At 33.5% G+C, this 24,904-nt stretch overlaps 2 protein-coding genes, 2 non-coding genes and 2 pseudogenes across 4 annotated transcripts; 3 read left to right on the forward strand and 3 right to left on the reverse strand.

The window, feature by feature from the left end:
- Positions 1-514: 514 nt before the first annotated feature.
- Positions 515-598, forward strand: TRNAL-CAA. Its single transcript has one exon. It is a non-coding gene; the product is annotated as a tRNA-Leu (tRNA).
- Positions 599-2,919: 2,321 nt separating this feature from the next.
- Positions 2,920-3,926, forward strand: LOC120161239 (acidic endochitinase-like). The gene has a single exon (XM_039171506.1). It carries the CDS (start codon positions 2,974-2,976, stop codon positions 3,868-3,870), a length of 897 nt encoding a protein of 298 aa, XP_039027437.1. The 5' UTR covers positions 2,920-2,973; the 3' UTR covers positions 3,871-3,926.
- Positions 3,927-6,545: 2,619 nt separating this feature from the next.
- Positions 6,546-13,942, reverse strand: LOC120161072 (annotated as a pseudogene).
- Positions 13,943-14,204: 262 nt separating this feature from the next.
- Positions 14,205-14,276, forward strand: TRNAG-UCC. The gene has a single exon. It is a non-coding gene; the product is annotated as a tRNA-Gly (tRNA).
- Positions 14,277-14,435: 159 nt separating this feature from the next.
- On the reverse strand, positions 14,436-17,098 carry LOC120161173 (annotated as a pseudogene).
- Positions 17,099-18,210: 1,112 nt separating this feature from the next.
- LOC120161213 (protein ABIL1-like) lies at positions 18,211-21,309 on the reverse strand. Its single transcript, XM_039171475.1, is given in 10 exon segments — positions 18,211-18,617; positions 18,941-19,029; positions 19,119-19,171; positions 19,279-19,363; positions 19,481-19,573; positions 19,709-19,734; positions 19,736-19,806; positions 19,898-20,048; positions 20,271-20,353; positions 21,011-21,309. Coding segments are annotated over 10 exon segments (897 nt in total). The 5' UTR covers positions 21,104-21,309; the 3' UTR covers positions 18,211-18,464.
- Between the last annotated feature and the right edge of the window lie 3,595 nt (positions 21,310-24,904).

Here is a 24,904-nt window from a genome sequence, read left to right on the forward strand (position 1 = left end):
AAAAATTGTTCTCGCAACATGCTCCGCTGACATTAAAAGGAAGAGGGTATTCTATTTGCAAGGCTATATTGACCAACAGAATTTAGTGAAGAACCAAATTTGAATGAACGAACAGAAAGTACGGAATAAGTGAATATCGCATAACACGAGATTAAACGCGACAAAATATATATAAAAAAATGAAACCAAATTATCTTAACAATTTCGAGTAAAGTGTCATCTTTTAAGTAACACGAAAAGAAGTTCATGGTTGCCATAATTTGAAGTTTGGAATAGCTGCTAAAGATGAAAAGCATGGGTGGATGCTCCTCCCCCCAAGTTTACCTGCTAATAAGGTGTCGTTTACTTGGGGCCGAAGCCCTCAAGACAGGGTATTTAGTTAGTATTCGTGATTCTATAACACGGTGAGATGATCTATATATATTTCTTCAATTTTCTTTCTTATGAACTAATTGTTTATTTTTATTTTATTTACTTGTATTAATTTTTATTGTTTAAAACAACAAACGGAGTTGTCAGGATGGCCGAGTGGTCTAAGGCGCCAGACTCAAGTTCTGGTCTTCGAAAGAGGGCGTGGGTTCAAATCCCACTTCTGACAATCATCCTTTTTCTTCAATTTCTCCTTATTACTGAATTTTATTTAAACTTTTATAACTGGACCAGCGTATTCCATAATTATTTCCTGTGTTATTGTAACTAATCTAAAAAAATCATAGTATATGAATCAAACTATGGCATAAGCATGTCGCCACAATTTCAATGTTGAAAGAACGACATTTGCCCGACAGCTCCAACATGCGATGTTTTTGGTCCCCTCTTCTTCCTCTTCCTCCTCCTCCCATGTTCGTCTATGTCATAAACTTCTCCATCTCTAACTAGCTTCATCACTTGATGTTTATTCTCAACCAAATACCATAAAACTACTTCTTGACTAATCAAGTGGAAATCTTTGTCAAAACTCATAAATACCACTTGAATCCATGCATTACTAACAATCATGTCCTTGTTTTGAGGTAGCATATTTCTTAACATTGAGAATCATCTTGTCTATCATCACTTATCCGGTGCAATATGAAAACCAGAATGAGAATGATTGTTGGATCAATAAGGAGAAATTTCAATCTTTATATTCCCATTCGCCCCGATATTACCCATTATAATTATATTAAATTAGATGATCGTATTCCCATATGTAATGGGGTAAGGGGAGGTAGGATAGTAGGTTGCCCTCAACGCCAGGTTGAGAGCAACTTCCGTATCATTTGTTTTTCTATTTTTCTCTATTTCTCTTTTTGTTTTTTATGGATTTTGATGGTATTAAAAAAAAGAATAATATCGACCGTTTCATCTTTCTTATTTGAGTGTATAAATCTAAAAATATTAACTGCGGGATGACACCCATTTTATGACTACGCCAATTAAAATAAAATAACTTTTCAAATATTAATTTTTTCACGATATAATACTTTTTTTCCTTCTAATTTGTTTATTATAGTCATTGCTTAAATGTTTGTTTTACAATAATATATTACTAGCATGTACGTCTTTGATGAATAAAATATTAATTCAAATAATAATAAAAAGTCGATTGTCAACCCTTCCATCTCGTCTCTCTTCCTCCAGTGTTTTCTTTTTATCTTTTCTATTTTTATCGTTATTTTATTTGATAGATTATACTTTCTTTTTTTTCCTTACGTTCACTTATCGTTTATCTCAATCTAATTAACGCTGAGTGATGAATCAACCATCACCAACCTTTGTTTTGTGGATCTAAGATTTGTTTTGTAGATATAAGATTCTTGTTTTTCTTTAACTAATATTTTTTTTTTTTATTTAAATGGTGAAAGTTTGTCTTGTCTTGTACAAGTTTTAGTCTTGTTTTTGTAGTTATTGTCACAATCGTTTTTTTTGTGGATCCGGAATTAGGCTTCAACTTAAATAAATGGGTTAGAGTCGCCATCGATCATTTATCTTTTAAAAAAAAAACTATGTTGATCGGACACCTCAATTTATTTTCTTACTTGATTTGAGTCTTACAAAAAAATATGTCAGATTCGGGAGTCGGTTACAGTCAATGAATGATTAGCATCCTTGAACTGCCCTTTCGGTACCATTTTAATTTATCGATTGTCTTAATCGCGAAAAGTAGAAGTTTAAATAATAATTTAAACACAATACGAATTATTTACCTTTGATAATCGTTTGAAATTTAATTGTATTCCCTAAAAAAATAAAATTAGAGTTAAGAAAGAAAATAAAATAATAATAATAATAAAATAAATAAAAAATATACAAAATTAGAAATTAAAAGTGTAGTCTTAATTACAAGGAACCTGAAATAAATAAATAATTAGATTAAAATATTAAATATACTAAAATCTAAACAATAAAAAATTAAAATGATTAGAATAAATGAAAAAAATAGATGGAATCAGAAAACATAAAATTAATGTGGCTGAGGCGGATACCGACGAAGCTCTTTTCTATACAGCGGAGGACACCTACGGGTCGTCACCGCGTGAACCATCCACACCTAAGCAAAACACTACTGGACTTGGACATGGAGCCATGGGGACATGGTGAATGCCGTTGGATTAATTAATGTTAGTAGACAATTGTTTTGTCCATTTATGTAAGAAACATCTGAGATAGAATTCTACTTCATAGTTAACGTTTGATTTTCACTATATACTAGCAACTCAGGGAAAGGAGCCAATAGTAAGGCACCAAAAAAGTGGACAATGGTGGAAGATGGACGTGGAAATTCACTTTCAAACAAATCGTCTACGTTATTCCACTACTCTATGCCGTTGATTCAGTGGGGATTTAGTGATTATTCTTCTGTAATAAATCCGAACAAACCCGTCGTCGATGAAAAGCTGTTTTCTCCTCTATATAAGAGTTTTTCACAATACCCCAAGCATCAAAGAAAAGGTTTTGCATTTAATTTCGGTAACCAGATTAAGATCAAAGATGACATTAACTCCAGCAAGGCCGCTGGCTTTTTTCTGTTCAATGATTCTGTTACTAGTTGTTAATGTTGATGCTGGTGGAATTGCTATTTACTGGGGTCAAAACGGAAATGAGGGTACCTTGGCAGAGACTTGTGCCACGGGTAACTATGATTTTGTTAACATAGCTTTTCTTCCGACGTTCGGCAATGGTCAGACTCCGATGATCAACCTTGCCGGTCACTGCGATCCCTACAGCGACGGCTGCACTGGTTTAAGTTCCGACATTAAATCCTGCCAAGCAAAAGGCATAAAGGTAATGCTTTCAATCGGAGGAGGTGCAGGAAGCTACTACCTTACCTCAGCTGAAGATGCAAGGCAGGTGGCTATTTATCTTTGGAACAACTTCTTAGGGGGAACATCGTCTTCTCGACCACTAGGTGATGCCATCTTAGATGGAATCGACTTTGATATCGAAGGAGGAACGAACCAACATTGGGACGACCTTGCAAAGTACCTTTCAGGATACAGCAAAAGAGGTAAGAAAGTGTATTTAACCGCTGCTCCTCAATGCCCTTTCCCTGATGCTTGGGTCGGCGGTGCCTTGAAAACTGGTCTATTTGACAATGTTTGGGTTCAATTCTATAATAATCCACCATGCCAATACACATCTGGAAGCATTGGAAATCTAGAAGATGCATGGAAGCAATGGACTACAGACATTCCTGCAACTAATATTTTCTTAGGACTTCCAGCAGCCCCAACAGCAGCCGGAAGTGGGTTCATTCCAGTAGCCGATCTTACATCGAAAGTGCTCCCCACTATCAAAGGGTCTGCCAAGTATGGAGGTGTGATGCTTTGGTCGAAGTACTATGATGACCAAACTGGATACAGTTCTTCCATCAAAGGCAATGTTTAAATTTCATTGTATGTCAAATCTTGTAAGTGTGCTATGAATTTTATGGAATAATAATAATTTTATACTAACATAATATCAATTTCGTTACTTGTGAAAGAATAAAACTGAAAGTACATCAAAAATATAATTTAAAATTGAAGGGTAGATAGTATACAGTTTGAGCCATTCATGAACATCAATGACCAGTAATACTCACATGTAAACAAATTTGAAATGAGCTAAAAACTTCTAATATAAAAGCACTACAAAGAAGTTGGGCTAACTTATCAAAAGGTTCTCATAACTTATCTAAAGAATGTGGTATTTGATTCTTTTAAAATATATAAATTTTTGCACCATGCAAAACATAAATGGAACTAATTTGATGTTAGTAATGTTGAATTTGAGTTTTCAACATCTTCTGCAAGGGGTTTCACATACTTCCCCAATGCTTTTTGATGGTGTTTATGCCTCATCCTCTCTAGTTTATCCTTACTTTTTTGCTTCCTCGTCTCTTTCTGCCTGTTCCGGAGATTTCTCTCTGTCAAGAGCACCTTGCCAGACAAACTCACCTGTCATGGCCATAACCATCGTCCTTTTGGGTGGTCAGAATCTGCTTCCTCGGCTAAATCCTCGTCCATGGTCTTTAAGGTTGTCGTAACCGGCTTTCGTCCGGGCACGAAATATTATATTTGGCGGGAAAAGTGATGTGAATAAATGGTTTTGAAAATAATTTGGGAGTCGCCATCGGCCTTTTGGGTCAGGTAGGTCGAATACCTAAAAAATATCTTTTAAAAGAGTTTTAAGAAAACATCAATTTTAAAAAAAAAAAATTAAACTGATCTGCGTTTATAACCAAAAATTCGTTCTTTTTAATAATAAAAAGGGATTCGTGGTCGATTACGTTTAGGGAAGGATTAGCACCCCTACAACGCCCAAAATTGGTACTTTTTAATTATAAATTGTCTCTTATTATTAAAATTTAAAAATTTAAAAATATATTTAATTTATAATCCTATTATTTTCAAAATTATATTTATTTAAAATATTTATTTATTTAAAAATATCAGAAAAGAACTTCTAGGTGCCTTAAGACAGCTCTTTCTTTGATATTGATAAATATTAATTTAAATAATATTGTTTAATTTTAAAATACCAGAATAGGACATCCAGTTGTATTAAGACTGTCCTTTTCTTCGATGTTAAAAAATAAATATTAAAATTACTATTTATTATAAGTATATTTATGAATATAAAAATATTTATACAATATAAAAAATAAAAATATCACTAAAACAATATATTTTAGGCAGTAAAATGAAAACATATAAATAACTAAATTATAATAAAAATAAAACTAAATCTAATTAAAATTATAGGGATTAAATATTTTATTTTCTAATTTAATAATTTAGTGACCAAAATGAAATTATCTAAAATTCAAATTTTATAATAAAATTAATTAAAAATATGAACTAGGGATAAAAAATTTATTTATTAAAATTAAGGGATTAAATTTGTCATTTATCCTAAATATATTATTTTAATAAAAAGGACTAAAATGAATAAAATTAAAATTCAAAGACTGAATTAAAATTATTATAAATTCAGTTTAGTGACCAAAATGTAAAATTTACAAATACGAAGGACTGCGGACGGGGTTTAACTATTTCATAATTACGCGCATAATCCTTCCCGAAACGACGTCGTTCAGGAAGGACTATAAAAGTCCAAAACCGGCTGGCCCGAAGGGCCAACCTTCATTTTCCATTTTCTTCTCTCTCTTCACTGAGAGAGTTTTAAACTCTCTGCCTTCTCTCTAGCTTCCCTCATCGGAGGGAAGCCGGTTATCGGTCGGCCACCGTGGGCCGCCGTGAATATCACCGCCGGCCACCGCATCCGGTGGCCGGAAAAAATTATTTTTATACTAATAGATAGATCGGACCGTCCTAAGGACGGTCCCGGTGTTCTCTTCCTTTAAAAAGCTCCTAATCGGAGCGAATCTTACAAAAATACCTTCGATGTTTCGAAGGTTCTGACGAGATCCGGTGGTCGAGGCTTCCTCGGTAAGTCTCTTCTTCCTTTTTCTCTCTTTTCTTCTGGTTCTTTGCTGCTGAGATCGTTGGTACTAGTTTGTTTTTTTTTCTTTCTCTGTCTTTTTCTCCGTTCTCTGTCTCTTTTTTCTTTCTTTCGCAGATGGGTGGTGGCTTTTATAGCCACCACCGGTGTTCGTCTCAGACCGGTCCGAAAGAAGTTCTTCGGTGAGTCACCGGACTTCCAGTGGTGACTCACCATTTTGGGCAAGACGTGTGCGGCTGGAGTGGGTGTGGCGGTGAAGGCTTCTGGAACCAACAACGGCGGCGCTGGGACGTGTCCCTAGGGTATAGATACCCTAGGGTTTCCTCTGGCAAATGGTGGACCGTTGGATCAAACCAGATCCAACGGCTGGAATTGAAGATGGCGGCTGAGGATGATATAAACCCTAAATTGGGTTTAGGGTTTACTGTAGGATTTTGGGTCTGGGCCACTGTTTGTAATTGGGCTTCCATTCGGGCTTGTAATATTTATTTATATATGTATTTAATATATTTAATAATAATAATAATAATAATAATAATAATAATAATAATAATAACAATAATAATAATAATAATGATAATGATAATAATAATAATAATAATAATAAAAATATTAGTATCTTCAAAGGTGTTGAATGAAAACCATTTGATCCACATTTTACCCCTACGACCCTTCAACTTGTGGTATTCTTGCATCACACCAGTTTCAAGATTCACATATACAATCCGGCGTGCAATGTGATATGCCCAAACATTTATAAGCAACTCAAGCACCCGTGAGTAGCAATGTTTATCCTGTAGAATGCAATCACCAAATTGAAAATGGAGTTTGGCTACTTATAGGCCGGGACCGACTTCAGATAGTTCGATGAACAAGTTACTCCCTACTCATTTGAGATTAACTTTCATGAAAATGCATGTTATAGTATACCTTTGAGAAACTGAGATAACAGTAACCACTTAGATGGTGCTCATCATACATTTGTGCATCTAATGCATCTACAAACATCCTGCGAAATGCAAATCAGACATCAAAATGTGTACAGATCAACATGGTTTCAACTGTTCATGCAGAGAAGTCATTAAGTTCAACAGCTCTCACCTTGAAAACATAACGAACTCTAAGGACTTTGTTGGCAAAGCCCAACTCTGCATGACAGGACCATGTGCCTCCATCTTCAGGCATGGGTGGCAAAGAGTTCAAATCGTGCTGTAAGCCATACATCCTTTTAAGAGTCTCGGAGAATACAACCTGCGATGAAATGATAAATAAGTAAAGATACCAAGGTATTTTTTTCGTAGAATTTCATACTTTTGCGGTTGAAATAATTGATCAACTTCACAGCTCTTGCAATTTCCAGCATTTATAGCATCACAAAATGACGAAAAGTCCCTCTGCATGCTGTTTCTTGGATTCATGTCCATCCAGACCCAAAAGTATAGTACGTCACCATACTTTCGCTTCTCGATGGCATCTAACAATGAAGCTTGAGCAACTTCAGACAAGGATGCCTGTTTTTGTCCCACAATTATGAGTAAAAATGACTGTTAAAAGATCAAGATATATTTCATTCAAGGTGTTGCTAAGCCAAATGACATAATTCTCACCAATTAATCCAGAAACAAAGAAGACACATACATAGAGACAAAATCATAAAGAAGAGAGGGGTTGGACATTTTCCGTTACCTTCCGAGCTGTTGCTCTCCATGACTGAAACCCTATCCAGGCATTCCTGTGCAGATGGTCAATCCGGTTAGCAATAGCAAAGAAGGCCCCATATTCAGCAAGAGTGTCTCGGTAGTATGGGTTGTTAAGAAGTTGCAGACGAGAAGGTCCATCAACATCATCCATCCCTTGTCTTCGACCTTTGGTGGACTGCAACATCAGTTGTACATATTTTTTAAGTGCCATTCAAAATTATGAATTACAGCACATTCATGCTTTCTTTATACAACTTTAATTGCTTGAAGGAGAAATGGCTATCCAATTGTCTAAAAATGAGTTTTAAAGAAATTCTTAATTTCATTTTAAGTAAACCAATAAGTAGAACAAAAGAAGAATGAAAACCCATATAATTCTTTCACCAGCTTACCAATCCAAATCCGCGATAAAGAGAATTTTGGTGCAGGAAAGGCCATGTTCCTTCACCAAAATAAGTTTCATATATACATAATGATTGACCAATCCTTTCAATGTAATATCCCAAAATCGGGGCTAGTAACTAAAATGGAATTGTTGAAACTTTGAGGTCTGATTTTGAAATATTGAAAAGTTCCGAGATTAAATTGGTAATAGTTTGTGGATGATTGTTTAGTAAATATTAAGTGAAGTAAGGGGTAAAATGATTTTTTTAAGGAAGGATTTTATTTTTCCCTTTATATAGGAGATCAACACGTGGAGATGGAGAGAAATGAAAGAAAGTTATGGAGTATTGGTTGGTTTTCTTCTCCCTCTTCCCGTGGCTCCATTGATAAGGTAAGTTGGTCTCAAGCTGGTTAATTCTTTCGTTTTAAAGTTGGTTTTGATTCTTGGGGTGATAGAAAAGCTTAAAGAAAACTTAAGATTTCTTAAAACCCTAAGATGATTAAGTTAAAAAGGATTAAAGATAAGGAGTTTTTAAATGAAATCTTAGAAAAGAGTTGATAAGTGAAATTTGAAACTAAATTTGACTTGTCAATAGTTGAATTAAGAGATATGAAGTGAGAGAATTGAAATTAGAACACATATAAAATGTGGTGTAATTCTTGATTTGCATATGAAGGATAGGATTTGAGGTTAAGGATGTGATAAATGAGTATTAATGAGGTTAAGGATGTGATAAATGAGTATTAATGGGTTTAAGCATGTGTATGTGAGTTAAGTATATGAAAGGGGATGAAACATGAAGTGTTTGAGCTGAAATGAGTGAATTTTCGAGCTTAAAAAGTGAAATATGGGCATAGGGTATCGGTACTGCATCATTCAGGTATCGATACCTCAAGTCTAGAATTATCAAAGGCATTCAAAGGGTATCGATACCATAAGGGAGGTATCGATACCAAGAAATATCGAATGTAATTTTGGTATCGATACCCAAGGTTGGTATCAATACCCCCAGCTAGGGTAGTATCGATACCCTATAGTGGGTACCGATACTACGTCAAAGGGAAAATGAAATAGACTTTTTCCTTCAGTTTAAGTGATGAGAACTCAAAGTATGCTATTTGGAATATTGATATGTATAAATGTATGATTATGTAGACATTGAGCGTAAACAAATTTCAAAATGAACAGGTGAGTGCATATTAGTTATTATATGATGATAAATGGAAATAGATTTGCAATAAGTCTATTTTCCATGGTCATAGTGCATGAAGTCATAAATACAAACATATGATTGGCATGATTATTATGTATGCATTAATATATGTGTTGATATGTGTGAATACATGTTAGTGAAATAAATCAGCGAAAATCATATAATTAAATTATGTGAGTATATAAGAATACAATATAAATTATATGATATGAACACAAGGAATTATATAAATATGTGATATATATGATATACAGGAAACATATGTGAATAAGAGATGGAAATGGTATACATGTTATATGAACGCATGAGAAGTGTTATAACTTAAGTGACATATGAATATGAAATCATATGAACAGTGATATGTAAATGTGAATATGTGAAATGATATAAATAATAATAATGCCCATGTTATGTGTCATGAGAGCTACAGGTATAGTTGGCATGCCAAGAGTCGAGGATTACCTATGTCTTTCGGGACATATGAACATGATTACCTATATCCTTCAGGACATATGGACAATGTTATCTATGTTCTTCGGAACATATGGATAGGTCTTTCGGGACATATTTCACATGCCACTCAATGGACCCTTATACGAGCTGTGGTGACAGCATATGTGTGCACAACCTCAAAGTACTCGCATACCTTAAATTCTTACATGTGTACATGAGCTAACAAAGAGATAACAATGAACATATTACATGTGACATAAATGCCTTTGTGATAGGAAATGGATTACAAAAATTATATGATTATATATATATATTGTTTGGTTAACAATGATAAGAATAATAATAAGAATAATGAAATGATATGTATTTTATTTATGTTTTAATACATAATGCATTCTATAATTTATTATGATTACATGAAGTGTGCATGACAGGAATTAGTAATGATATATTATAGTAATTTTATTTATGTCTCACTAAGTTATCGACTTAGTGTGTGAGTGTTTTACACGTAGATTCCGAAAAATGAGAAAAAAACTAAGAAGAGCAAGACAGATCCGCATTTTCTTTAAGAAGTACATATCAGAAAAAGAAATAGATATGATTATGTATTTTGTTATATTCAATATAATTGACATGTACAATTAAAATTGAGTTTAATATGTTCTGATGTGTTTGTAGAACCAATTGATTTTTAATTGATGTAAAATATTCATTTTCTTTAAATTGTGAATTTATATTTTTATCTAATTATAAAAAAAACGTTTTGAAAAGTCAATGTGACACCTCAGATTCGTATCCGGGTCGAATACGGATTGGGAGTGTTACATTCAAGCTCCCTTTCATCATTTTCATGCAAGTCGTTCCTCATACGGTCAGCCCTCTTGGCATTTCGATATACATCCTCCCAGGTGCCACGAGATTTATCTGTTCTATCTTTCAACTACAAGACATTTGAAAGAGCATGAATCTTCATTAAGGAACAACGTAAACAAGGACAGCTGAAATTGTTCAGCTAAACTTTTGGGTACCATATTATTGCCCAGAACAATTACTTCTTGCTCCTCTCGTCTCCTTTTGGTATTCAGAACATGCATCTTTTTTTCTTCCTCCCTAATCTCATATGAAAAGGAACCATCCATAAAAATTAATGGACCAAACTTCTCCCTTCGAGAATGGTTCCATTGTTCCTCTAAAGTGTTTAAAAATTTGTAACTCCTGTCTTTGAAAGTAGAATTTAGAAAATTCTCAAACAGGTTCCACTTCCATTTTCCTTTCAACTTTGAAGGAAGATTTGCAACAACCTTAGGAGGTGGTGCAACTTCGGATGGAAGCTTGAGAACATTTTCCAGTAGAAAGCCATAACCTTCAACAGTTTCCTGAACCATCAAGTTTTTAACAGTTCCTCTCCCAATTGAAGCAATATTGTGTGCCAATGGAGACAATTTTCCATTTGATATCGTTTGAAAAATGATTCGAGTCAAAACTCTAATATTCTCCTTTGGAAAAATATATCCGTTTACCCTGTCATCAACCTAATTGTTATTACCAAGTCAGTAGTTTGTTTGCCTAATAATCCCGAATATCCATGAACAGAAAAGAGTGACAGAGGCTTACATATTTCCTAATATTGGAGAGTTCTGGTGCTATGATTGGTTTCCCAAGTGACATGGCTTTCATCAAAATTTCTGGGAATGATGACTCCTCATGGAAAGAGCCATATATAACAAGGTCAGTCATGCTAAGAACACTGTCAACATCTTCGTCAATTGCCACATGCTTCACAACACCACTAGGGTATCTTAAGTTAAGAGCAATTCTCTGGGGAAAATGAAATATGAGTGAAATAGAGAAAAATAGTGAGAAGCTCTAAAACTATGTCCACAAATGAATTTAACCACAGCATTCGATAAACTATTAAGTGATTATGGCCATACCTCAACAGCCATGCTGTAGTTGCCTGTTGAATCACAGCTTAAAACAATAATTTTCGGATGGGAATTTGAATTATTGTCGGATGAAAAGTCAGAAAAGAGGGGCAGTAAAGCTTGCAAAATAAGGGCATGCTCCAACCACAAGCCTCTGTACATAAACTGACTTCCAACAATTGCAATGAGTACTTTATCAGGTCCATAACCCATTTTCTTACGCTGATTATCTTTGTACAAATTCATTGTATTCTCTCCTTTCCATACTGCAGTGAGAGAACCGGGAATGGCATAATAGTTTCCAGAATCAAATGTAGAATAGATCATCTGCAGAAGGTAGAGTAACAAATCAAATCACTAGAAGCAAAAACAAGTTATAAGGCACTCTTAGAAGAACAGGTGAAACCATGTGCACTAGGCAATGAAAGTAAAAACTGGCTCAAAAGATAAATCAGTTACTCAGATATTTTCTAATAAAATAGGAGCACGATCACTTCAGTTGCATGCATTTGTTCCATTGTTCAGACCTTAATGGCAACAGATAATACCTATATACTATCACCACTTTTAGTTATTAGTATATTAACAGTGAACTGCTGATGAAATAATTTTAAAGAAACATTACCGGAAGAGCATAGTTTGGGAAGACGACAACAGTAGCACGAGTGAAAACCTTTTTCCAATCATTCACAAGCTCAATCTGCCCACTTGAAGTGTATTCTCTAGAACGTACAGCGAGCAGAATAGATTTGAAAGGTTCCTGCATAAAACTATAACAAGTAAACTCATTCATGTTAATTGACTCAGACAAGTAACAGATCCGGTGAAATTTTCAAACATACATGGTAAAAGATCAAATAAAACAGATTAATGTCTTCAGCATGTATGCTAAAGTAATCTTAAACTTCTGAAAGCAATAGGTACAGAGTATTTACATATGAAAAATAGAATATCTTACCTAGAAAATACACTCTTGACCTCAAGAGAGCTAGCAAGTATGCCATCATAGCTGTAAAAGAATATATAGCAATTATATACCCAAAAGAACAAAATTCTATACAGGAGAAACTCAATCATTAAGGAAGAAAAGGATGTCTTATCCTGAATCAAAGCAAAAGACTCCACAATCACTTGATCAAATTTCATATTATAAGAACTAAAGTACAAAACAGATACATATATAAATAATTCAGTAATTTGGATATATAACATGAAGACCTTCAATTAAACACTGTCAAATGAAGTATCAATCCTGAAATGGAATTTCTGGAGATTACAAACAAAGGCACTTACTTCAGCCAATCAACGGCAATCTCATTCGATCCGTGAACTTCATCTTCAAAGAGTTTGTTAGTCATATTCTATGCTATCACTCTAGACATTTCCAGAAATATACCAAGTTTTCAACTGAAAAGACAGCTAGAGTGTTCTTGACTCAGCAGCAGAATTCCATGCACACACACACACACATAGATATATATCAACTCGTAAATGATTTAACTGTCAAGAAGTGAATGTCATTTACCTAAAGCTCATAATCTCTCTCTCTCAATGTAGTTGCAATGGTCACCATTAGCAATTGTTGTGGGTCAACCAATAGATCAGAAAAGACCTTCAAGCATTTGAAGTGAAAAAAGAACTCTTAATAACAGGATGCAGCAGAAGATCCAACAATAAAATCTGATATAATAAAAATAAAAGACAATTTTCACTAACCAGTGCAAGCTGAGGTTTTCTATATTGAAAACGGTGTTGACTGTGGTTGAAACCAGATGGAGATTCCAAATTGACTTGCTTATTTGCTCTCTGGAATTTCTCTAAAAGCTTAGTCGGTTCCAATTTGATATCTTCACCGAAATCTAGCCCACTCATCTCTTTCAAAGACCTCAATTCTCCAAATACCAAACCTTTATCATCCAAGAAGGAATCTTGAGATTTGTCCATCACTGAACCAGGCAAAAACATTTGGAAGAACACCACAAAGAAGAGGAAAACAGCAACGGTGCAAATCCATTGGAGATAATCTAGCTTCTCGAAAAGAAAAAGGCGAGAAAGTCTCGATCTGAGTCGGGTGGGGAAGGGGTTTCTTTCGTTCCTACTAGCGGCTCTCTTCAACGAGATCCCGTTTTCCAAGGAACTCATTTACATTCTCATTGAAGAAGGGAAGCTCAGTCTAAAATAGGAAAGAAGGAAACAGAGCAGAGAGTAGAAGTGGGTGTCTTAATACAGAAAGAGGAAGCTTGTGTGTAAAGAAGGGTATAGCAACAATAGCATTCAGATAGATTTCAATGGTCATTTGTAAAAGATGAATAGAGAGCGATAAAATTTGGGTGAGAGCTGTAATCTCTTACTATTTTCCTTTATTTCTCTTTGGCCTACTTGAATAATTAAGAAGGATTTTTTTAAAATATATTTTAGTTTAAGTAACATCGGCCTTCTGATAAAAGTAAAGCATTTGTTGATAAAACTACTGAAACATGAATTGATTATTAACTTCAACCAAAACGTAGCTCGGATTGTTTATCAATGATTTATTTTCAGAAAATGTAATTGCTATTTCTAATTATTATCTTAACAGATGAACAAATTATCAACTAGCGTTTGTAGTCCAACGGTTAGGATAATTGCCTTCCAAGCAATAGACCCGGGTTCGACTCCCGGCGAACGCAATTTCTACTTTTTGCTTCTCTGATATGAATTATTGCAATTATATCCTCAATAAAGCTATCAAAGAATAGCTCTTAGGTGAGTCATACATAGATCTAATACAGCACATAACAAATTGTATTTGCATAATGTTATAGTGACAAAAATTGATTGATTCCTCAGGTCTGGAAGAAAATGTTATAGTGAAGGACAACAGAATATTTGGACTTCATCCCTGATTGAACCCTATTTAAATGGAAGAAAAAAAATCAAGAAATGAGCATTTCCAACTGCTATTGGTCCATGTCATCAGCTAGATCAATGTTGATCCGAGGGCTTAGAAGCAGATGGTTTCGAGAAGAAGATGATCCAACTGGATGCTCCACCTCTTAGGGTGGTCCTTGGGGTTGCAATTGGTTGTGCAGAAAGCAATCACATGGTCTTTTGGCTTTTTCATAATCTGCCCAGAGGGGACTCGAGGGCATGATCATCAACCAACCAAAGGCCATGGTCTCGGAAGCGCTTGATCTTCTTCTCAAAGCCGAGGATGTAATTATTATGAATTATGACATGCATTCCCTTGGTTTGTTGCACCCATGTATTGTTCTTGAAGTACAATCCTCCTGTTGGAAATGCTGCCTGAGGAAGCAGGTAGAGATCCACCTGCAGAACATATTATCAATGTATTTTTTTTTATAAGAGATATTATCAATGTATGATTAGAAGAAAACCAAAATCTTACTACCAGAAATAGATCACACACCATCGATTACAAATATGATAGAGAGAAGGCTCATAAAAACCACAAATCCCACATCCTAGTCTTTACACACCCAAACCAAAAGCAACAGTTTGCCATGAACCAGAAATGCAAGTAAGACCACATGCAAAAGATATTTCTAAGTAATATCAGATTGGACTAATCATAGATGTTCCTCTAGCACTATATAAGCCAATTTCCCATGTAACAGATTGCCAAAAGATGCAACTACACATAATTCATTTGAATATGAATACACTAAGTGCAGCACTAGTCAAAGGACATCAATCAGCAATGTTTTTCAAATTATGGCATGATGAACGAGTACATAATATTGTCCGAACTCCGAACCTTGAAGTGTTGGCCAGAATTCAGGAAAACATGCAAATATGGCACCAAAAAAAATTCACTTGACAAAGAAGAATACAAATGAGAACTATCAGGTACATATATGCTATAACCCCAAAATTGAAATGACAAGAAGATGCATACATACCACTCCAGCAGTTTTTAGTAGCGCCCAGTTAAAAGCAGGCTGATCATTTGCATTCTTTCCTTTGGACCATGGCTGAGCTTGAAGTTCTTCAATCCATTTATTCATGACTAGCTTTGCTCCATCGGTGGCACGCAGAAAAATCATACAACTACAAATATAAGGGCGACCCTTTTTCCCTGGAGGTGGCAAATCATGGGAATGGTTCAGTGGCTTCACCTGATCAACCAAAGAGAAGAAGCAGGAAACAACTTTATGAGAAAGAAGCAGTGTCAGCAAAACATTTCCAGTGCATAGCAGCCTAGAGTCCAGGGAAATGGGGTGACTAAGGTTAATTACAAGATATTGTCTCGTTCCATTCTCACCATTTTTTTACTACTATATCTCAATTCCCAGAAAAGGAAAAATGAAACAAAATAAACAAGGATAGCCTTTCATTGCATACAATCCAATTTAACTAGCATTCATGGCTTAATAATCATGGTGACAGTAGAATTGCTTAAGATAAGCCAAAGTTTATTAATTTCTCATAATCATGCAGAGTGGCTTAATCTTAATGAATTTTTTGGCTATTCTTGCATTGCAAATACATCACAGCACTGTTTGGGTTTACACTACCAAGTTCCAAGTACGAAACTAAGCAATTTTAAAAGCAAAACAGGCTGATACATACTGCAGTCATGTCATCGGTGAAGTAAACATCATGGTTTCCTTCCATATAAGGGAAGGGGTCTTCCAACCACACCATATCAACATCATTATACATAACATTGTAGCCGAGCTCCAAGATTTGCAACAAATGCTGAGGTCTCCTGGCAGTAAAATTAAAGAATCCCTAAATCAAGCACCCAATTAGCATCAATTGAAAACGCTAACAAGTAAGAAAGAGATAAGTTTCAATAAACAAAAACAAAGACGAGATTGAACCTGAGAGCCAAATTTATGGGCGGTTTGCGAATCAAGAGCTGGCGGGACTAGGAGGCATGGCCAGGCCATTTTTCATTAACCTTGTCAAGAGTAACATAATCCTCAGCTATGACAAGGACTTTCTCTTGGTGCTTCTGTCTGGTGATGCTAATCAGCCAATTGTTGAGAAAAGGCCAGTAAGGATGACTCACTGCGCAGACAATTATGGTACCATTTTTGGCCACGAAAGAAGAGGCTTCGGCCAAAGAGTAGTCTCGCCATTTGGAAATAGGAGAAGAGGTCATTTTAGAGTTAGAGAATATGGATTGGGGCATGCCTGACCATGGCGCGAACACTCCAAGGATTACCATGAGGGAGAGGAGAATAATCAGGCTCGTTGGACTGAAGATCGAAATGGGTCTTTGCGAGGTTGATGAAGAACGTGGGGAGATCGGGTAGCCGTTCGAGAATGGATTCTGGATAGGCCGTTGGTGCAAGAAGGATGACATTGTTGCTGGTAATACTAAAGATCATAAACAAACGAACTTATTTATGAATTTTTAAACTAACAAAAAGACTCCAACAAGGGGGTCGAAAAATTTGTGTGTAAGGAAACGTGTTTTGAGATCGGATCTGTAAACGACGATTCATGGCAGTACTAGCTTTATAGTAGAAGTAAACAGTTGAGCAGGATATGATTGTCGGTGTTGAGTCCAAATTCCTACTTCGATGATATTCTCTCTTCACTCATTTTCGATTGGGGAAATTTACAGTAAATTGGCATTTGTTCTTGGATTAATTTCCTCCAACACCCTCAACCTATAACCCCGGCTTTAAATTGCTCTCAAATTTTAAAATATTTAATTGAATCTTCAAAATATTAGTATTATATTTAATAAAAAATTCATTAATCTAATTATTAGATTAATTATTAAAATATATAAATATTGAGTTTTTTTTTAACAATTTCTATGGGAAAGGAAGTGAAATTTTGTTCCTAATAAGTATTAAATCCACACCCAAAAAAAAAATGTCAACTAAGAACTTTTAACTATATGCTCTAAAGATTATTTACATAAATATTGGAAGTTAAATTTATCATTATAACACTTTATGGTTTTATGTGTCATGATCTATTGGTAAAGAAATTTATTGTTATTCCTAACAATCTTAAGTTTGAATAATGTGTATGCAAGAAATAAATATTATTTTATATTCACTCTAAATTTATAAAAATAAAAATAAAACACCACTATTATTTTTTTTATAAGTTTCAACATTTTTTTTTTGTCCAAAACAAAACTACAAACCTCTCCTTGCAAGAAATTACTTTCTTTCTCCCAACATCAATATTTGATCCATTTCGATATATTCATGATAGAATTTATCAATGAACAACAGTAAGTGAATGAAAATACGATAATAGAAACATAAATGTTGTTTTAATTATTATTAATATTTTAATTATTATTAATTTTTTACTGCTATTATTTGTTTATTAAAAAATTATTAATATTAATTTGATTTTAAAAATTAAACATCCGTTTTAAAAATCCAAAAATTTGATATCTGAAATTAAATATATAATTTTTTGAAAACCGGATATGGATCACTATTTTGTCAATCCAAAAACCCATATATCTTGTCTTTCTAATCAAGTTTGATATCCAAAAATGCACACCTGGTTTGCATAAATTATTAGCGGGAAAAATTATATATTTAGCAGTTTATAACCTGCTTCATCTCTCTTACATTAACGAAAGTGCTAATGACCAACAGGAAATTCTCTCCAATGAGATGGAAAATAGAAGCTCCAATTATAGGATTATTGGACCAATTATTGATGAGTGGGTATTGTTACTCATCAGGAATTTTATACAAATTGCTCATTATTCAAAACCCATATAAGAGAAATGAAAAAGGAAGGGGGGGGGGAATTTCATTTGGGCCAAATTACCAGGGAGGGTAATTACAGGCAACTCCATCCCCCTAAAGAAGATATTTTACAGTGTGCCGCCACCATCGTCTTCATCAGCTTGTTTTAATGGAGATTCATGCAACATATCCAGCCTTTAGCTTCATTGCTTTTTGTTTGACAAAGAAAGCTGCCAGCATACTTTTGCTCCTGACAGGTGCTCGTATAATCTGACGATTTGGGTTATCAAATGACCTGAATGTTGTCAAAGGTTTGGAACCCTCTAACTCCTGTCAAAAACAACGGTGGTTTTATATAAACATGCAAAGCAACAAAGTATATAGGAATATCCACCAGAGAAACTTATATTACCCACTTGGACTCAAAAGTTGACTCCTAGTGAATCATTTTGAATGGGGACATAAATGTTTCGAATTCTAAAATTAACAAATGCAATTGAACATTTTCAGCCTCACTAACCAAATATCAACTGATATACCAAAAGGAACTAATATAACAGTTGGAGATAAATCCATCAACTCTAGTGTTAACATAGAAGCATCAATTTAAAGAACATCAAGCATGAATGCATTCTTGGTGATTTAGACATTACCCTTTGTATGATACCCAATGATGGCACCAATGCATTAGAAGCAGGAAAAGGTGCCGCTGCAGACTTTTTCCTTGCATTATTTCCATTTTCTGCCAGAATTACATTCAAAATATAAGTCTGATCATCTAAAGCCTTTTTATTAAAAATACTAAATGAGCTACTGATCTAATGTACATACCCACTAATCGGAAAACCTCAGAAGATGCACCAGAAGGTTTTGAGATTTCATTGCTGCATGGTAAGCAATGTTAATAACTTCTTGCTCTCAGCAGAACATTAGAAGAACTACAATGAAAGGAAAATTTCTATTCAACATTAATTTTTTAAGCCAAATTCACCTTGCTAAAGTTTGTGATGTCCCTTTGGAAGTAGACTTGGTTTCTGAGGATATGTGCCATGAAAGAGTTTTTGATGCAGGAGTATCTATAGTTAAAAACATTTATTCAGTGCACGATACTGTCTTCCTTCAATAAGTATATAGCAACAATGCAGAAAACAACTAAAATTAGAAGAGGTCCTGCCAGCTAAGAAATACTATACCTGAAGGCTGAAGACTAGATTTAGCCTTAAAATAGTTTTGCCTAGCATCTGTCGTTGCCTGAGGACTAAAATGTACCTTCTTGCTGACAGAATCTGGCTTCGAGAAAATTGCAATGGAAGAGAAGCAAAAAAAAAAGGACAAAAGGGAGGAAAATGAGAAAACATACAAAACTTCAACCCACTAATTAGCTTCCAGGAAATGGAGGGGCTTCTATCAACTACACTTACTCGGTAAAATGTAGTGCTTGTGATGTTGGGATAAATGCCAACAACTGCTGCTGCCTGAGACCTTCTTTATCCGTGAATGTTTGGCATGTAAGAAGTTTCTAATATTAACAAACTTAAATTAGTTAAGGCCCTCCATTCCATATATTTATTGTACTAGCATATTAAAGAAGAGAAGTACAAAGAGATTACCTGATTTAAAGAAGATGTTTTTAGCTCTATGGTGGACACTTCCAATGTTTGCTGCTCAAGAAGATCAGTTAACTTGTAAGCCACAGTGCCAAGGTGATCGACAGCATTAACAAGAGCACGTACAGCATAATCTTTCAGGTTGTCCAGTACCCTAACAAATGTATCCAACATAGAAAAGAGTTGCATTATAAGAAGAGAACAATGGAAGTAAACCAAACACAATCAAATGCATAAGCATAACAGCTTGATACAAAAGAAAATAATTACAGAGGCATAATGTGCAAGTCAATCATGATATTGCTTGCATGAAAATGAAAAGGCTGTTAAACAATGAAGGAACTAAGCAGGCCTTAAAGTAAATAGACCGCCTTACATCTGCTTCTGCTCATTATGTAGATAAGACTTTTCACAGTATTCTGCAGCTGAATAGAGCTGAGGCCTTAAGTTCTTGAGCTCCTATAAAAACAAAAGGGTCCAACTTATCAAAAGCATTACAATGCAATGCTGGAAAGTTTCAAAATTCATGAAGGCAAACAGGGACAACAAGTTTGCAAACCATATAGAAGTCTCAACTTTTGAAGATATTGCATTCAGAATCATGGACTTCCCAATTTCCTCCTAATATGAAATTCTTACATTGTAGCACATAATGGACTCGAAAGAGCTTTCTCGGGGCATCATTCAACTCAATTCGCTTTCTATTTGACTAATACTACGTGCTCTAGCCTCTAGACTCATGAATGGAAATCAAGCAAACACTGCTCTCCAATAAACACAGTAAGAGTCTTTATCTACCTTACCATAGATTCATCCATTGCTATGAGCCTATGACTCTACTTTCCCATTAACTCAGTCATAAATGCTACGATCTACCAATATTAAACCGTGAAGTCCTCTTATTAAGACGCCAAAATAAATAATAATTAAGAAAGCGATAACATAATTGATCTTAGGCAAACACAGGGAATTTCTTTACTCATGTCATTTTCTCTCCCTCGCATTTCCCGTCAACAATCAAGCAGTGACTTCTAAAGTCAACAAAAATAAAATCAAATTTAAAAAGATATCCAGATCTGGTTCAAAAAGACAGAAACTGGCGATGGAGAAATGAACCTGCAAAGCTTTAACGAAGCTCTTGCTACGCTCCATGGAGACCTCGTCGAAGATCATGGCAGGATTATCAGGCCTGTGTAACTCCACCTCCATTAAGTCACCTTCTGTTATTAAACCTCAAACCCCTGGAAAAGAAAATTGAAGAAATCCAGCAGCAAGAAAGGAGAAGTGAAGTTACAGTTAACGATAAAGGAATGGAAGTAATAAGGAGATTTGGGGGTTAGGTTTTTGGTGGAATAGCTAAACAAACTTGGGAGAGAAAGTAGAAATAATAAGTAAAGAAGAAGGGGGGGGGGGGGAAGTAAAGTAGAAGCAATCGGAGAGAATTGGAGTTAATAGCACGGGAAAATGACTTTCCACCTTCTTCTGCGAGAGCGTTGCCGTTGTATTTGATTCCAAAGTGGTAGCGTTTAATGTGGTAGTTCACGCTTGACCCCGTTTCGGTCATTATTTTTTACTTCATATGGCCCATCCAGATTCTCTTTCATTTAACAATGTCAACTTGAAGCTTAATCAATATTTCTATCTAATAATAAATACCATAATATTTTTATTATAGTATTATTTCTATATTAATATAAAATGAATTTTTAGATGGATCCAATTTAGATAAATAATTTTTTGTCATTTAATTTAGGCGGTTTTGATAAATTAGGGTTTGAATTTAAATTATATTCTTTTAATTTTTTATTTAATAATAAATAAAATATAGTTTAATTATTTGATAAATATAAAATTTTAAAAATAAAATAAATAAAAATAAAACAAATATAGATTTTAGAGAAATAGGTCAGAACTCATTAATAGACTTTAATGATAAAAAAGAAGTATTGTTGTTTTAAAAGATTCATAGTTTGAACCACAAACATTTGCAGTGTGTATGATGTAAAAGACATTTCCTTTTCATTAACAATCTGTCACGATCGGAGCTGAAAGGATAAAGTTTGAAGAAGGAAGATCTAAAATTGGGCATGAACACATAAGAGAAAAGGGAATTAGGGATTGCAAAATGTTATCAGGTGATGAGACTCGGCTAACCGCAGCAGATCTAGGAGGAGCCCAGTATGCGAAATGAAGTAAAGATCCAATCATATCCATGTAGGTGGCCCAACATCAATCAAACCTACCAAAGAAGAGATAAAATTAATTAATATACGCCAGTTAGATTTTATTTACCGTTGACAGGATAACGTGAATGAATAAAACATTGTACCAGGGATCCTTGCAAATTATCTGAGAAATTATTAAGAATTCTTCTTGAACCTTTCTACTATTGTCTGAAATCCTCTCTCTATTCATAAATATTTAACCTAATTCGTGACATAATTATGCTTCCAATAATTATTTCTCAAAATAGCCTTTTATGTTTATGATTTTTCCGGGTAACCGTTTTATATGAAATATTTAAGGATAAATTACTTATTTAATACATAAATTATCAGTTTTTGTTTGTTCTAGTACTTAAACTTTCAATTTTTTTTAAATCATACCTAAAGTTTATTTTTTGTTTCATTTTGATACTCCGTCGTTAAATATTTAACGCGTTTAGAACCTAAACTATCAGTTTTGATATGTTTTAGTATCTAAATTTTAAAAAAAATCAAGTTAAGTATGATTTAGGTACTAAATGTGTTTTGGTACCTATACTTCAATTTTTTTTCAAAACTTAATGGCAGGGTACTAAAATGAAATAAAAAACTAAACTTTAGGTATGGTTTTAAAAATTTTGAAAGTTTAAGTACTAAGACAGATCAAACTGATAGTTTAAGTACTAAATGTGTACTTTGCCCAATATTTAATTATAGTTAAAGTCAAGTTTTCCAATAATTATAAATGATTTCAGATAATGATGAATCAATCATAAATTTAAATAAATTTTATATTTGAATTATAAAAATAAAAATATATGATATTTTTATTCTAATCAAAATAAAATTCTTATAAAATAGTTCAAACTTATTTAGTCATAATAAACAACCAAGATTATTTCAGAAAATATTCTTCAAAACATGATTGTTTTGATAAAAATATTTACTTCATAGATAAAATAAAAATATTGTATACAATATCAAAGAAGATAAATAAACTATATAACAGTTTTTAGGAACTGAACTAAACTAAACACTAAATATGATTTAATGAGAGTATCAAATTCAAACTTAAACCAAACATTAAGTATGATTTTGAAGAAAAATTAAAGTTTGGGTACCAAAATGGAACATGCAATGAGCAGAAAATACTGGGAAAATATAAGATGCGACAACATTAATATACGACTAAGAAAATATATTACTATAAATATTGTTATTTTTTAACATTTTTAATAAAAAAATTACCTTAAACATTATTATTTTTATCGTAAATGATATTATTGGGTGCTTTACTAAAAATGTTTAACATATCTAGTAAAACATTACTTAAAATATTATTATTTTTTATCGAAAATATTAATATTAAACACTTTACAGGACTAATATTTTAGATAAAAAATAATTTTTTAAATAATTTTTTATCAAAAATAATAAAAATATATATTAATATTTTCAATAACGATTTTTCTTAACTACCGTACGGCAAATACCAGGTATGAATCATGATGATGCAATGATGTGTATGGAATTAGCGTCGTCCATAAATGATTGTGGCGGTGGGTGGCTCTGCTGTAATGATATGGATTTGGCGACAGATATTCATAATACTTTCGCTTTCAATATTCCAGCTGGAATTTAGTATTAGCACCGGCGATTTTGTTTTTTGCCCTTAGATTTTTTTCTCTCAAGTGGAATTATCAAATCATATGGTTATGCCCTTTCTTTCTGTAAACTTGGCTGGGTAATGTGATGAAAACAATGTATTATCTAAAGAGTGTGGGAGAAATTATTTTCTTAAATAGTGTGACTGTAAGGGTGTATGTTAGAAAATGTTTAAATAATATCATTATTTATATGTGACGTGTCTTCTCTATATTATTGTTTGAAGTATTTTATTTAAGAAAATAATTATGAAGATGTAATAAGTGGGAAAAAAAATCACCTTATTGTCTTGACAAAATTGTCCCCTTTTCCCATTGATATAATTGCTTACATCAATTGGATAATGCAATTGTGGATCATAATAACTTAAGAGTAAATTTTAAGTTTTTATATTAATTAACTTGTGACTTCCGACTTTTTAATTTTCGAGTAGACTCGATAAATATAAGCATCATATTTATGTAAGGTCATTTTTTATAAAATAAACTATAAATTTCATCGTTTACGTTTATTTTTAATTTAATTTTATTAAATTTTAAAATATTGTAAATTTAATCATTTAGTTTTAAATTATTTTTATTTTAATCATTTTGATCGATAAATCATAAAAGATATGATAATGTAGTTTTTTTTTTGTTATGATATGATTTATATAATGTAAGTACCAACTTAAAATTTAAAATTGGTGTACGTTCATCTCTTTTTTTTCGTGTTTGTTGATAGGCGACGGCTCTGACTTTAATGTTAGTTGTCGACCGTCAGTATCTTTATTGTCCTTCTCTTTGCTCATGTCGCATATTTATTTTCTTTTTCTTTTTTAATTTTCAATAAGTCTATTCGTATGACATGTTTTCATCTGTCTTTATAAAACGTTTTCTTATTCCTTTTGGCGTGTTTTTGGATCGTTTGACCTTTTTTCATTTATCTTTCTATAAGGATTGGTTTGACATCATCACGACTGAGCAAGATGACGCTTATCAAATATCTTGTTGATATTCCCTGCATTAGACCCTAGGATTTGATTTAGATATCTGATATGCGTTTGTATATATCTTTTCACATCGCTCCAATCTGATTTGCGGTTTGTTTGCGGTCTTTTAGTAGCTTTATTCTCTTTTGTGATTTGTTTGCCGATACAATC

This window comes from Hibiscus syriacus, unplaced genomic scaffold (assembly GCF_006381635.1).
Source record: "Hibiscus syriacus cultivar Baekdansim isolate YM2019G1 unplaced genomic scaffold, ASM638163v2 tig00111398_pilon, whole genome shotgun sequence".
NCBI lineage: Eukaryota > Viridiplantae > Streptophyta > Magnoliopsida > Malvales > Malvaceae > Hibiscus > Hibiscus syriacus.

Excerpts from the sequence above, each read along its gene's own strand:
- LOC120161239 (XM_039171506.1), top strand. The coding sequence starts at position 2,974 with ATGACATTAACTCCAGCAAGGCCGCTGGCTTTTTTCTGTTCAATGATT.